Source organism: Sminthopsis crassicaudata, chromosome 2 (genome assembly GCF_048593235.1).
Source record: "Sminthopsis crassicaudata isolate SCR6 chromosome 2, ASM4859323v1, whole genome shotgun sequence".
Lineage (NCBI taxonomy): Eukaryota > Metazoa > Chordata > Mammalia > Dasyuromorphia > Dasyuridae > Sminthopsis > Sminthopsis crassicaudata.
Genome location: NC_133618.1, coordinates 276,723,825 through 276,739,180, shown reverse-complemented (window position 1 = coordinate 276,739,180; position 15,356 = coordinate 276,723,825). Strand labels below are relative to the sequence as shown.

The window sequence follows — 15,356 nt, the reverse complement described above, 5'->3', positions numbered from 1 at the left end:
TAGTTCACTCACTCCCCCATTTTAAAGATAGGGAAACTGAGGCCCAAAGAGATAATTTGTCCAAAAGAAGTACTAATAAGTATCAAAGAAGGAATTTAAATCCAAGTACTCAGATTCCAAAGCCAAAGAACTGTTTCTCCTCAATATGTATTTCATGAAATGCCTTTGTTTAGGAGGGAAATTTGCCAACTGATGAAAGTTGAAATTATGAGTTTAGAAACTGAGAAAGTGATAACATCAACATGGATAGAAGGTGGAGGACTAAGCCGGTTTGGGGAAAGTATAATGGGTTTGGTTTTCAAATGTGGAAAAGTCAGTTGAGAATAAAACACTTCCAGGGGAAAGATTCAGAGTAGAACTATTGGTTTGGGAGTCAATCAGCATAGAAATCATACCTAAAGCCATCAGAAATGGGGAGCAAAAAAGGGAGAGAAAGGGCCTCAGGATAGAACTGTTGAGGACAAGAACCATTTAAGGAACAGGAAAAGAATGAGGAAGCACCATGAATATGGAAAGAGCATTAGTTGTAGAGAAATGTAGAGAAACATTCTCCTCCCCACCCCATAAACCTGGAGGCAAAATTTTTTCCTCAGCCTCAATTTTTCTTATCTGTAAAATGTGTAGGTTTTATTGGATGTAGTGTAGGTTGTTCAATTATTTTTTTCAGTCACATCTGACTTTTTTGGGGATTTTTTTGGGCAGAAATGCTGAAGCAATTTGCTATTTTCTTCTCCAATTCATTCTATAGATGAGGAAACTGTGGCAAACAGGGTAAAATGAGTTGCCCAGTCTCACAACTAGTATGTGCCTGAGGCTGGATTTAAACTTATTATTCCAAGTCCAGTGCTACCCACTGAGCCACTTAGCTGCCCTCTCAATAAAGTAGAAGAGATTATATTTCAGGGTACAGAGGAAAAGAGATTTAGGGATTAAAGAACATTTGGAACAGAGAATCTGATAAGAGTTCAAAGGAAATGAATACAAAGTTTTTTCATGAAAGTCTGAATGAGATTAACTAACTGGTGGCTAAATTATCTTTACCACTGTCTTACAGCTCAGAAGCAGGATGGGAAAATAAAGGACAAAGGGGTTCAAAGTTTCAAAAGAAGAGATTATAAGAAATCACTGACCTTATTTATAGTTGAGAAGGAAATAAGGCCAAAGGAGAGCTGACAAATTGATGATGGTAAAAGATAGATTTCTAAAGTCATCCAACTAGCTTATAAAAACAAAAGTACTTTACTTTATATCAGACAGACTTTTCTAAGGCCTCAGTATGCAAATGAATTATCTATTTTTGAGGTATTAGCTTAACTTTTCTCTTACCTTTCCTCCCAGTCCCTCTCCCCATTATGCAGACATATGTTCCGAGGACAAGTCCTATGAATTCCAATACCCTTTATTTATTTATTTTGCTGAGTATTTTATGTATAATTGTAACTAAGAACACTGTTGTTAAGTAAGAACATTTTAAGAGCGTCCTAAGTGGTCTCTCAGCATCCAATTCCTTCTGTCTCCATCCAGTTTTCAACTGTCAAGAGTAATCTTCCTATCACAAAAATCTATGATAATCTTGCTTAAGAACTTTCAGTATATTTTATCCTGGAGCCTAAAAAGATCCATACTTCTTAGGTCATCGTTAAGCATATTCCATAAGACAGCTCCAACCTGCCTTATAGCTTTATTTTACATCACATCTACTCTGCATTGCAGCCAAGTGTAATCTAACTGTTCCTTGAATTCAAAATGTCATCTCCTACTTCTCCACATATGCAGAGGCTGTATACCTTATGGGAAAAGCTTTATAGTATATTTACAATAAATAAAACTTTATTATTATTATATAATAAAACTTTATAATAAGGCTTTCATAATATTACAAAAACCTTTATGGCATAATATTGTTTGGGAAACAGTATTTATTACATTGCTTGATCCTAACTGACGTGGCTAGATACTATTTAACCCAGGATATGAAGGTCCCACTGGTCCTAGAAACGCTTCAGGGAAGTTAATGGTGAGGACCCCACTCAAAGCTTGAGTTTTGAGGTAGACCAAATTTTACTGAATGTTAATATCCCTCAAAAGTGCCTTATAAGGAAACTACCTACCGTGTGGAGCAATTTATGTGCTGATATCCCCATATATAGATCATTCCTCCTACCCTTAGTTTGAGTCTATATAATGAAAAACTTACAGCCATGGGGAAGGAGGAGGGGCAGGAAAGCCAGCCATAACTTTTTCCAGCTCTCCTCTGCCAAACCAACTTAATGAAAAATTCTTCTGAAAACCTTTTTTAAGTTTTGGGTTTGTTCTCAATGAGTTCCTGGAATGCATTCATTTCTCTTCACTTAATAAACTACTTGGTTTCCATCTAGAGCCAGTTCATGTACCACCTGCTCCATAAGGCTTTTCTTGATCTCTTTCCCACTTGACATGCCTGCTCTAACTTAAGATTCTCTCATATCCCGAAATTTTCCAAGAACATTTATGTCAGGATCTCTCTTTAGTCCCATCATAGTCTAGCTTGGAATTATACTGACCTATTTGTGCTAGGGGTACCACCTTGTAGACCATAAAAGGTTTAAGGCACTGGGGCAATGTTGCTGCTGCTGTTTTGCCACATTTATGTCCCCAGTACGCAGTACAGTACTCTGCACACAATGGCACAAAATAAATGATTGTTGACCACAACTGAATGAAGCCTCTGGTTTTAACCATTCTCCCTTGTGACTGTCAACATGTATTTGCAAGGTTGTTTGCCAGGATCAAAGGGCTCTAGGTGGTACGCTGAATAATGCACGGGGCTTGGAATCGGAAAGACTCATTTTCCCTTGTTCAAATCTGGCTTCAAACACTCACTAGGTGTGTGAGCCCAGGTGAGCCACTTAACCCTACTTGCCTCAGTTCTTCGTATCTATAAAAATGACCTGGAAAAGGAAAATGGCAAACCACTCCAGTAACTTTGGCAAGAAAACTCCAAAATAGCTGAAATGAATGAAAACTACAATAGCCAGAATTGGGATTATGATCAAGGTTATTGGCAGTGGTAGCTAAGGCTGTATGGTAAAATATAGTTCTCTATGAAATAATAGTGAAAAATCAATCCTAGACTTTTGGCTTTGATAATATCTTGATTTATATATTTAAAACAAGGTGGATTAGGGGTGTCTTCTCATATATCATCATTCAAATCCTACTTGATTTTTATAATTTTATTTTTCACTTTTGATTTTTTGGCATGTGATTGTCCCTTCCATTTACATTGTTGAGTTACTGTATATATAGTGTTCTTGGTTCTGCTTACTTCACTTTGCATCTGTTCATATAGATCTTTCCATGTTTCTCTATTCATCAAACATCTCATTTCATCATCTCTTATGGCATAGTGATATTCCATTATATTCATGTACCACAATTTATTTAGCTATTCCCTAGTTGATGGGCATCTCTTTTGTTTCCAATTCTTTACTATCATAAAAAGTGATGCTACGAGAATTTGTTGCTGATGGGGACTATGGGGACTTTCTTCTTATCAATGGCTTCCCTTGAGGTAGAAACCTAGTAAAAGAAGTCTCTAGTTCAAAAGGCATGGCCATTTTAATAACTTAATTTGCATATTTAATTTTTTTTTCTAAATAGAAATCCAAAGCAACTGATTTTTGTTTTTGCTTTATTTTTTAAAACCAGACCTTTGATTTTATATGAAGAAACTTTCAATGCAGGCTGGCAACTGCTTTACAATTCTGAGTCTTTAGAATGGATCTGAGCTCACAGAGTGGTTAAGTATTATGGCTAAGATCACAAAGTCAGTATGTTTCACAAGTAGAAATTAAAATTCAGCTCTTCCAGACCCTCTAATATCACAGTTCTCTACTAATCTTCTGTTTGGGTACCAGTAACGGAATGACCTTTGGATCTGCAGACAAGAAAGGTGTTTAAATCTTTATACTAGCTCTGAGACCATAAGCAAGTCACTTCACTTTCTCCGAGTTTCAGTTTCCAATCTATAAAATGGGAATAATAACCATATCACTTAGACCCACAAGGTTATTGAGGGATTCTAATCAGATCCTATAAAACTTCATCAAAAATTGCCAATTATATCCCGAAAAAGTATGACAGTTGTCATACCAAATAGAGGGTTTTTTGATACTCTTACATATAAATTTTTTTTTTTTTACTTGGGATTATACATTCACTAAAAGTATGACATTGGGGAAGAATTTAACTGTTTGCCTCAGTTTTCTTATGTGCAAAATAGGTATGATAACAACACCTACCTCTCAAAGTTGTAGTGAGGACAAAATGAAATAATATTTTTAAAGTAGCGAGCAAACCTTAAAGCACTATTGTATAATTGCTAGTTATTGAATGACGATTTGATAAGCAGATGAAATTTAGTCTTTCCTTATCCCTATTCCCACAATGACTCCCCATTTTCCAAGGGAATTGAAAGAAAGAATTTTTCAATACTGTTGCTTAAAAAAAAGAAATGGAAAGGAAGCTATCAAAATACAGATAAACTGGAATCTAATCATATGGATATTCAATTTTCTGGATATTGATCATACCAGGTATGATTAGGTATATCATTTTTGTCACAGGGAAGAAGAAATTGAGAGTGCCAGCAGCATAATCTTTGTTTATTCAATTAAAAACACTAGATTTTACTGTAGACTGCTCATTAGGTTGTGTAAAATTCTCTACATAGTAATTTAGAAAAAGGTTCATTCAAAATAGCACCTAATATCAATGTATTACCCAGAATTCTCCACTTCCAATTTCTTTTTCAATTCTTCACCAGTCATTCTCTCATCATAGTGAACCTTTACGCTAGATACCCCTTCCTCTTCCACAAGCACTTTCCCCCGTTTTCCAGCTCTTCTTTATATTGTCTCCCCACTTTAGAATGTAAACTCGTGAAGGGGAAAGGTACTATTGGTATTTATATACCCAAAGATTAGTATTGTGCCATATATATATATATATATATATATAGTAAGTTCCTGGGATGTGTCTAGCACACCCATAAATATTATTGCCTTCCCTTCTTTTGTCATTTGTGTTTTTTAGTTGTTGGGCTCTTTGTGATCTCATCTGGGAGATTTTAGTAAAAGATAACTGAAGGGGCTTGCCATTTCCTTCTCCAGCTCATTTTACAAATGAAGAACTGAATAAGCTTTAGGGTTACTACCAGAATGGATGTTTAACCCATTTGGGTGTAGAAAGAAGATAAAGGAACAAGCATTTATTAAACACCTACTGTTTGCCTGATGCGGCTCTAAGCAAATATTACCTCATTAGAAAAACATTAAAAGCAGTTCTTTCCCTCAAGGAGTTTAAAATTCTGATATATATAGCAAGCTATAAATGTTTCATGGGAAGTAAAAAATGAGGTCTCTTAATTCTAGGGACCTTTTAAAACTGCCTATATTGAAATTTATACATAAATATAGTAAATATTTACTGTATTATAATCATATTCAGCATTCTATTTAGTCTCATTCTATGTGTGAAAGATTTTGCAAATGAAATACCTACCTACATCTTGAAAAACATCAATTACTAAGGTTTAATGTTCTATTTATTAAAAAGCATCTTTCCATAAAAAGCACCTTAGATAAAAGTCTAGAAACACCAGGGTTCAAATCCTATGGTAACTAAGTCACTTAATTTCTCAGAAACCCAGGAAAATCACTAAAACAATGAAAGGTCTCCCCACATATAAAATCATAAGTCATGATCAAAACAATAATAAAACATCACAGCTTCTAAATTGTTCCATTTTAAGACAAGACATTAAAGCTGTATTCACATTGCTTTGCACTTAATATACAATAAATGTTTGCTGAATATTTATTGAAGAAAACCATAGTTTATTATAATCTATACTTTGCAAAAAAAGTTGAGGGGAAGAGGAAAAAGGGTGTGAGTACATATTTACATGAGGCTACACATTTACAGAAAGAACAACCAAAAACTCTCTACCATGTAAATAACAAGATAAAAGAAGATTAAAAAAAAATTTAACAAATTCTATGTATAATTAACCAAGCTAAATAATCTTGCTTGAATAATGCAGATATAAAACATCAACTCTGAATCTATGCCAAATCACTGGCTGTTTGGATCCTTGCCAAACTGAATTCCTTAGCTGAATATCATAAAAATGACTTGTCTTCGATATTTACAGTTGCAATGGTTGAAGGCTCAACTCCACACTGGGCACCCTGGCAGTTGCCTAGGGGAAAAGATCTGAATCCTTGATTATGCCAGAATGTACATTAGAGCTAGAAAAAGAAAAATGATACTACTGTACTACTCCTGAAGAAATATGTCACAGGGTTCATCAGCAGCTAATTGTGATGCATGCTGCAGTGGAAGAATTCACAAGTTTATTGAAACAAAGACCATTTTTGCAGAGGGTAAGCTACTTTTTTTATAGGTGGCTACTAAGGAGATCTTCCACCTCTCTCCCTAGTGACTGCATATTTACAGGTGATCCCCCCCTCACTCTTATCTTGAAGGAATGAAAAACCATTTATTTAGCTCTTGGAAAAAATAGATGGATAGTGTCATGGGAACAAATTACATGAACTTGCTGGAGTGAAATAGTGGAAGGGCCTGGTCTGTTATGGGAAAACTGTGGGATGGGGTGGGGAGGGGCAAGTCAGGAAGAGTCAGATGTGACTGAACAAGAAGTGAGCAAGTCTTACAGAAACAAGCAAACAAAAAAGGAAAAAACAAAACAAAACAATTCTTTCTCCTTGAGGAGCTTAGATACTTATAGGGAAGACAACACACATACATCACTCAAGGGGAATGAGTAGCAGGGATGGTATCTTTTGATCTGGAAAGTAATGGAGATGATAGCTAGAGAGGAGATTGACAAACTTTTTAGAAGCAAGGACTATTAATTTGATTATAGCTCCAGAACTGGAGAGGATTATGAGCACAAGATCAGGGAAGAAAATGCTTGGGACCAGCCTAGTTGTAGCACCCAAGGAAGCAAGCAATTCTTTAATCAGAACTATAGGCTCCAGAGTAAAGTTCCTAAAGGAAAAAGGTTAAATACTCCAGGGCTTGGTATCTCTTTGAAGCCCAGATTTCTTTCCCAGGCATTGCAAGAGCCACCTTCAAACAACATGATGAATTCTTGCCTTTTTGGGTTCATGAGTCCTTTTGACCATCTGGATGTTACTACCAGATCTCTTCTTAGAATATTTTTAAATACACAAAACAAAATACAGAATACAAAGGAAACCAAATATGCTGAAAAACAGTTTTCAAAGTCCAGGGCAAGTCCAAAGTTTTCACTCATATGTAGGACATGATACTGAATACTGGGAATAAAAATGTAAAATTGTTGCTGAATTCAAGAAATGCACTTTTTAATAATAGGGGAGATTATACACATATGACTTAAAACTTTGGGGATACATGTGCACATATGCATACACACACATATCACTTTACAGTTTAAAATGATTAAGATAATTCCTCCACGGGACAAAGACTTAAGCAAGTTTTTAAAAGTTAAAAGATTAATGAGTGCCACATTGTTGATGTCCCAAATAAAGGCTTGTTGATTTATTAAAAGGTGCTTAATGATTCATATTTATATTTGTCATCAATGTAAAACATGATTTTCAAATACAGAAAATACAGGAAGGGAGAGAGATGATTTTGAAATGGTTAATGGCAAGATTCAAAACAGGGGTCAGAGTTGAAAAGCTTTTGTTTCACCAGAGGAAAGGTGAATAATATCAGAGAAGTAAAAAATAAGATAAGGAACATGGGGAAAAGTTCAATGTACAAGTGATTAGAAGGATCAGATGACTAGAAGTACCTAGATGATGAAAGGGCTAAAAGGCTAGCATTGGAATCAGAAAGAGTTGGGTTCAAATACTGCCTTAGACACTTTACTAGCCCTTTTTTGGCCCTTTCTGCCTTAGTCACAAGCAGTCTGCCTTAATTTCCACATTTCCACAATGAGGGAGTTAGACTCAAGAGCCTTTAAGATCTCTCTTAGCTCTAATTCTAAAATCCCATGAGATTACCATTTTTTGAATGCATATGATTGAAGATGTTAAAGTTTTAATTCTAGTATTCCAAATAAAAATGATATTAAAAGATAGGAATTAACATTTGTTTGGATACTGTACCATAAAATCTATGTCAATTTTTCCTAAAGGAGTTATTCTTCCACTTATATTGTCTCCTCTATTAGAATATGATCACCTTATAATAAAAACTGTTATTTTTCTATTTGTGACAACACTGCTTAATAAAAAATAAAGTGCTTAATAAAAGCTTCATTCACCCAAAATAAATGAGTTTATAAGTAAATAAATTAAATAGACATTTAAAATAGTGTTCAAATATCCCATACTACTTCACCCTAACTAATTTATGTACTATATACTTTGAGCCATTTGAACAATTTCTAAAATTTCTCAATACAACTTATCAATAAAAGGAATGACTTTTCAACCTCAAGTCCTCCAACTATTTAAATATCCTACTCAGTACTCGTTTTCTCTAAATAAAGTTTAGTTAAGTCTAGATGGACAAAATAGAGACGTTCTAAGGTCCTTTTTACTAAGCCTAAGACTTTCTCTTCCTAAAACTTAAGCGGGTCTATAGAGAATATAGAAGATTAAAGAACATATTAATAAAATTAAGTTTAAATCAAAGGAAAAGACAAGGGTTGGCAGCTATAATTAAACTGAAGTCAGCTGGTATAGCTTCACTGAACACAGAATGTAGGGAAATGATTATAAACTAGGCAAGAAAGTGAAATAAACAGCATACAACACACTTCTAGCCTAGAAACATAGGTCAACACTGCAAATGAATAAAGCAAAGACTATGAAATCAGTTTCTAAGATGCTTTGCTTCCCTAGATGGAAACTTCCAAATTGAGTATGTTCCACCCCAAAGCCAAGAATTTGTTTTGTTTTGTTTTAAACTAACAAGGTGCTAACTTAAGGTTTTAAAAGAAGGTTTATATCTATTAATTAGCCACAAGATGTGCCATTATATCAGAACATTACTTTATAAAAGCCATTTATCTTTAAGTATTTAAGATAATCTAAGATTATTCACCCAGTTCATAGTACAGTTCAACCTAATTCACAAAAGATAAATAGGATCTTGATCGAGTTTGAAGAAAAAAGTAAAAAAAAAAAAAAGCCATGTTTTCAACTGCTTTTATAAAATCACTTCCATCCCTGTTAGTCTTTGTTTATTATAATTTACTGAGATTTCCCAAATAATCAGTAAATTTCTTTTCTCCCCAAATGTCTTCCCATGACAAAAGCTGCCCTCCAAAAAGTCATCTCCAGTGACTTTTTCAGAGTTCATATGGATCAAAGCACTTTCTTGAGAAAATCTTAACAAACTGGGAAATCCCACAGATGTATTTGCATAAGGGTGTGACATTCAATTTGCAAAAAGTACAAAAGTTTTTAACCAAAAAACTTTACTTCAAAGCCTCTACATCAATGGTATTATTCCTGGCTGTGAGATTGGTTACCCAGGTTAAGAAACAGAAGGTTGGGTGACAAGACTGTAACACTGAGGACAGCCTGCATACACAGATCTCAAAAATAAACAGCTCTTTCCTCTCCTCTACCCCCATTAAAACTTTCTTTAGTCCTTCCCAAAGACCAAAGAAGTGGTCAAGAATAGATAGGAAAGGTCACGAATTAGCACAGAAACAAAACCCACAAAAGTCTACACCCATAGTGGTATTCACTGAGATGGAAGCATTTTAACTTCACCTAACCTTCTTTTTATTTAATTATTCTCTTAGAGCAATTCAAGGTGAAATGGAGAAGTTTGCCCAAGGCTGGTTTGGCTCGGTCACAGAAGAATCCCTTTGGGGTAGGGAAGCTACTTCCTCCCCGTCCTCAAGTACACAACTATCTGGAGTTAGTCCAGTTAAGGCCATTTGTGAGCAGCCCACTTAATAAGTGGATTTTCTAAAAATAGCAATGGGAAACACTAGTAAAGCTCTTGCCTTTGAGTTTTCCAAGAACTAAGAATCAGCTTCTACAGCTGTTTAAGGGAAAAACTTGTCAATCAGAATTGGACCTACAATTCATAAATATAAATCATATATAAATATTCACAAATATCACATGTAAATATACACACAAATGTGTGTATATTTACATGTGATATTTGTGAATATTTATGTGAATTTATGTATACGTATAATCTCCATTTTTATGAATTAGTGACATTTTTACTCAGTGAGTTAGTGAGAAATCTAACTAGTTGTTGACTGTTGCTGAGCAAAAGAACTTCTATTTCTATAAATTATAATCCCTGTGGAAAATAAATCACTGTTCTCTGAGATTTGTGCAGAAAAGTAAAAGGAGAAAATGGTGATCAATATTTGTCTTGGAGATTTCCTACATTCCTGAAAAAGGAGGGAGCAGTTTTTAAAATAAATACAGGGAGGGTCTCAGAACAGGGATTACACTTGAAGTTAGGGGGCGCCATTCTGCTTCACATTGCAAAAAATTACAACTAGTTTTCCCCAAAAGGCACCTTAATTAAGCCCCTAAAGATACATTTCCAACAAGTTCAATTGCCAAGGTCAATTCGGCTCAGGTAACTTAATGAAGGGTTCCCTTAATATTTCAACAACCCCTTATTTCTTCAGCAATTGGAGTCTGATCAACATTTCTGCCTTGCAGCCTGGAGACTTACTTATTTTTCTTACTTGTTTTCTGAGACAAACTTACAATTTAATGGCTTTTACTTCCTCATGAGGCACATTAAAAGTATACTCACTCAATCATACAAATAATATATATCTGAACTTTAAGAATAGTAAGAAACCTAAAATAGATTTAGCAGATTCTGCCTTATGTTTGATTAGGTTTTCATGCCTAGGGTAGACTCGTCTTTATGTTGGAGGTTGAGGAAAATAAGTAAAGGACAGGAAAGGAAAACAAATGGGCAAAGTTAATGAAAATTCCTAGAAAGAGAATAGATTTCTTTCAACCAAAAATTGCTAATTTTGATGAGAAGCTGGATAGCCACCTCCATCCCCCTACAAACGGGTTTCTTTATGACCTCATTTCTGTCAGGAGGTCTGATATAGCTTATTTTGCTTGAGGCAAAAATGTTTTAATTGGTTGGGAATATTTTGTCTTAATTTTTCTATTAATTATACAATTAGAGAAAGAAGAACTATATATTAGGAAAATAGATGACAATCTAGATAAAGGTAGGTTTCCTTGTGAGACACTTCAAAATCCCACTTATTAGAATGAACATCAGTATCAAATTTCCTTGCTTCAATTTCAAAAAGTATTCATTCAATAAACATCTTCTTGTATATGTTGCAAAGCAATGAGGTAAGGGAGCTGGAAATGAAAGCATAGTAGGTTGGGGAACCTAGGCAATGGTGAAAAGATAGTTAAAACCAGTTTTTAGTGAGCTACCCAGTAAAGACTATACAATTCTTACTTTTTGGATGGGTTATACTTAATAAAGTTATTCCAATAATGGGAGAATATCACACCCATATGGGATAAAACCATCAAATTTTGCTACAACCATATGCTTTTTCTTGCTGTGGATAGGTTTCAAACTCTTTTCAATAAAATCTTACCCTTAAATTTGTAGGGTTGAAAGAGAGGCCTTGGAAAACAGAGCCATCTAGGAAAAAGTATACTTGATTTGAATCATGACCAGAGCTTGGCTCTTTTGAGGGGTGGGACAGTTCTTGGTATACCCCCAATACTTAGCTTAATGCTTAGTACCATAGCAGATACTTTACAAATGCTTGTAACCATAAGAACTTGAAGGGCTTGTCAGAGATAAATTACAACCCCTTTCTAGATCTAAATTTATAAGTGGCCCAAGCTGCTATTCATAGGAAGCTAGAACCTGGTAAGGTTTCTATGTGCTGAAGGGTCTCTTCATGATTACTTATTCTTATCATCTCAAACCTAATTTGTTTTTAGGGGGGAGGGGTAGTGGAAACAAGAAACATTCATTTCAAACTGTGCAGCCTAGGTTTGAAAGAACTTTAGATGTCCTTATCTTCCTTCAAAATAGGATCAAAGAGTCTAATACCTTCACTAAAATGGCTTACCAAATACTTCATAAATTGATGGACTTTAAGAACTTTCCTCCAAGTTAAAAACAAATGTTTAGGGATTATTTTTGCCTTCAAAGAATTTGAACTCCTAGACAGGTCTTTAATTTTCTCAGGGATACAGAACGTATATACTCTATCCAGACCCTCCCCCATAATGAGATAATATTTGTAAAGCACTTGGCACAATAGCATATGGTAGGTGGTTAATTAACTTGTCTCTTTCTCCCACCTCCCTTCACTTCTCCAAGGATTCATTTCCACATCTTTGCACTGGTCTTTTATTCTTTGTCTTAACAGTGCTCGTGGGCCAAATGGGACAGCAGTAGCTTGTTTTATCACAGGATCAATCTTAAATTATGAAATACTCTATTACACCCCCTTAAATGGTACATAGGTGACTGTTCTCCTTGTACTGATGGTCAGTTTGCTTTCCTCTGTACAACTCAGGTTTTTAAATGTTACTTATGCTCATCTACTCCTCAGCCTCATTTAGGATAAAAGAAAATGGAGAATCACTTGGAGCTGCTTCCAGAAACAACATTGGCTGGACCAATAAACATGGGAAGACAGCATGCAAATACTTCAGAGTCTGTAGATGAATAGTGTAGGTACAAGAGTTAAGGTAACTTACCACCTTTTCAGAGATACTGTCAATATACTCTGTAAACATTTCTAAGAAATTATCTTCAAGAGAATCTCTTGAGGAATAAGTGAACCAAAACCTCTGGTCTACTTTCTCATGATCAATTAGTTAGTTGTTTGGGTGGATTTCACCATCTATTTACTACTACAAAAGGGCCTGGTTAAGAGGTAGGAAAGAATCTTGACAACCAACACACTTGAGCTAATTGTGCCTTTGGGTCAATAGGCCAAACGCACAAATTTAGAGGGAGAAAAAGAGCCTACAGATTGCACTAGAATTGAGTCCAACTCAACGAACTATCGCCTTAAAAAAATCTTAATTGTAGGTCTTCAAAGACAATATTTGGAGGACCGCCTCAGCAACAGGTATGAGGTTACAGGATCACTAAACAATAGCAAAAACTTAGGCTCATTCCGAAATCATTAAGACGTTCCCGGAGCAATCTCTTCCACCCCATCCCCTGGTTCTCATTATCCAATGATCACCAACATACACAAATAAAAAAATTGATTATAGTCTTTTACCAGCAACCAAAGACATTCATTATAAGGCAGTGCACCTTGAAAAACACCTATTTTACATGTAAGGGAATTGAGATTCGGAAGGGGAAACGACTTGCTCAAGATCACGTAAGTGTTAAGTGGCAGAAGCCAGGGTTAGGTTCCCAAGTCCAGTGTTCATTCTACTGACCGAACTGTTAGTCGGATTGATTTATTTAAAATTAAGTGCCACGTTAAGGGCGTTCTTCCAAGGTTTTAACCCAAACCATTTTTGGGTTACTTTTTTGTTTTAACCCAAACTAGTCTTCTTTGTATCATAAATTTTTTTGGGGGGGAAGTTTCTTGCAAACAGTGAATGTGGGGTGCTTAACTTTGAGATCCGTCAGGGCGCCGCTCTTCCCAGTCCCCAATTGAAAGTAACAGCGCCCTTACCTTGGACCTTTCTTTGACATAATATTTGCCCAGGCGGCTTCCGCAGTACAAAACCAGCCGGTCGATCAGGGACAGGAGGAAGTTGATGGCTTCGCAGCCTTCCTCGTTGCCCCCGATCCAGGTTATCTGATCTCCCCGCAAGTGCCTCTTGGAGATTCCGGAGCGGGGTCCAGCCAGCTGCCCGTCCTGCAGGTTCCCATCACAGTGCAGTTGCTTCACGCGCTCCAGGACGCAGTCGCCTACTACCTCGCCCAGGAAATTGTCCAGGTAGCAGAAGCCGATGTCATGCAGGCAGGGCACGATGTACTCGAGGGCGATCTTCTCCAGATCTAGGTGCATGATGTGTCCCAAGGGCATCGCGACTCCCGAGCGGAGAGCCGCGGGAGCCCCAGCGTGCGCGGCTGGAGGCAGCGTGTGCACGGCTTTGGGACACAGACACTCTGTGGGAGGCCCCCGGGGTGCCAGGGCTCCTAGAAGTCAGAGCGTGGGGAGGAGGAGGGGAGGCGGCACTGCACCAGCAGCTGCCGTTGGGACCCAGGGTAAATAGCCCACAACTCTGGGAGTGGAGTACACTTAAAGGCACAGTCCGCACTCCAGCAGAGTTTGAGCGGGGCTCATTGACTCACTACCGGAGCGGCCCTGCGCAGATTTGGAAGAATCCCGGTTTTGGAGCTCAAGCGTTAGTGGCTGTGGCCAAGAGCGAGACTCGGGGGCTGAGTATCCGCTCCCATCCCACCCCGCCCCGCCCCGCCCCTTACCGGGCCACCTAAACTCTGCCGGACGTCACCAGGCCCCGCCTCCAACTGGGCAACACTCCCCAGGACGTCAGGAAGCCCCGCCCCTGGCTAAAGAATGCGCAGCGGGCCGCGTGGTAGAATACACCGCCTCTCTAGTCGCTTGATAAAAGAGCGGGACGGATCGATCTCTTTAGGCGGAGCTGAAGTTTATTGTTTGCCTTATTTTTCATTTTCCTTCTTTTTCTTTTCTTTTTTTTTAGGGTTAGGAGTAGAACTGATCGATTGCGTGTCTGTATCTTTGGCAAGGGGAAGCCAAGTTTCAGGATGCTACCGACCTTTTTTGTTTTTCCATAAATTTTTTTCATAAACTTGAGCAGTTTAATCCAAGCTCTTCTTATACCAAGTTCTGCGACTGTATTAAATTCTCTAGTAAAGCCTACCAGAATTAAAAAAAAAAAAAAAAAATTAATCAAGTAGGTAGCCCAGTGGATCGAGTGGATTGACCTGATCTCAAACCAGTCATAAACACTTAGTAGCCGCTAGTCACTTAAATTTATCAGTTTCCTCATCTGTAAAATTAGGGGCTATCATAGCATCCACCCCTCAGAGCTGTTGTAAAGATCAAGTGAGATGATATTTGTTAAGTGCTTTGCAAATTTTAAAACACTAGATAAATGTGAGCTACTATTAAATAATATCTTTTATTAGAAAACAGATTTATGAATTCATTGATCAACCAAGACACCCCAAGCAAGTTACCGAGCTCCTGACAAAGGTGTATACTCAGGGTACAGATTCTCTCTCTCACTCTGTCTCTCTGTCTCTTGTCTCTCTCTGTCTCTCTCTTTGTCTCTCTCTGTCTCTGTCTCTCTCTTGTCTCTCTCTCTCTCTCTCTCTCTCACACACACATACACACA

General features: G+C 37.0%; 1 protein-coding gene across 1 annotated transcript in view; it reads right to left on the bottom strand.

Annotated features, from left to right (window-relative positions):
- EGLN3 (egl-9 family hypoxia inducible factor 3) overlaps positions 1-14,503 on the bottom strand; it is a 34,174-nt gene extending 19,671 nt beyond the window's left edge. Inside the window, exon 1 of the mRNA XM_074289549.1 lies at positions 13,703-14,503. Coding sequence (XP_074145650.1) covers positions 13,703-14,059 — 357 coding nt within the window. The 5' untranslated portion in view covers positions 14,060-14,503. The remainder of the gene's footprint in view (positions 1-13,702) is intronic.
- Positions 14,504-15,356: the final 853 nt, after the last annotated feature.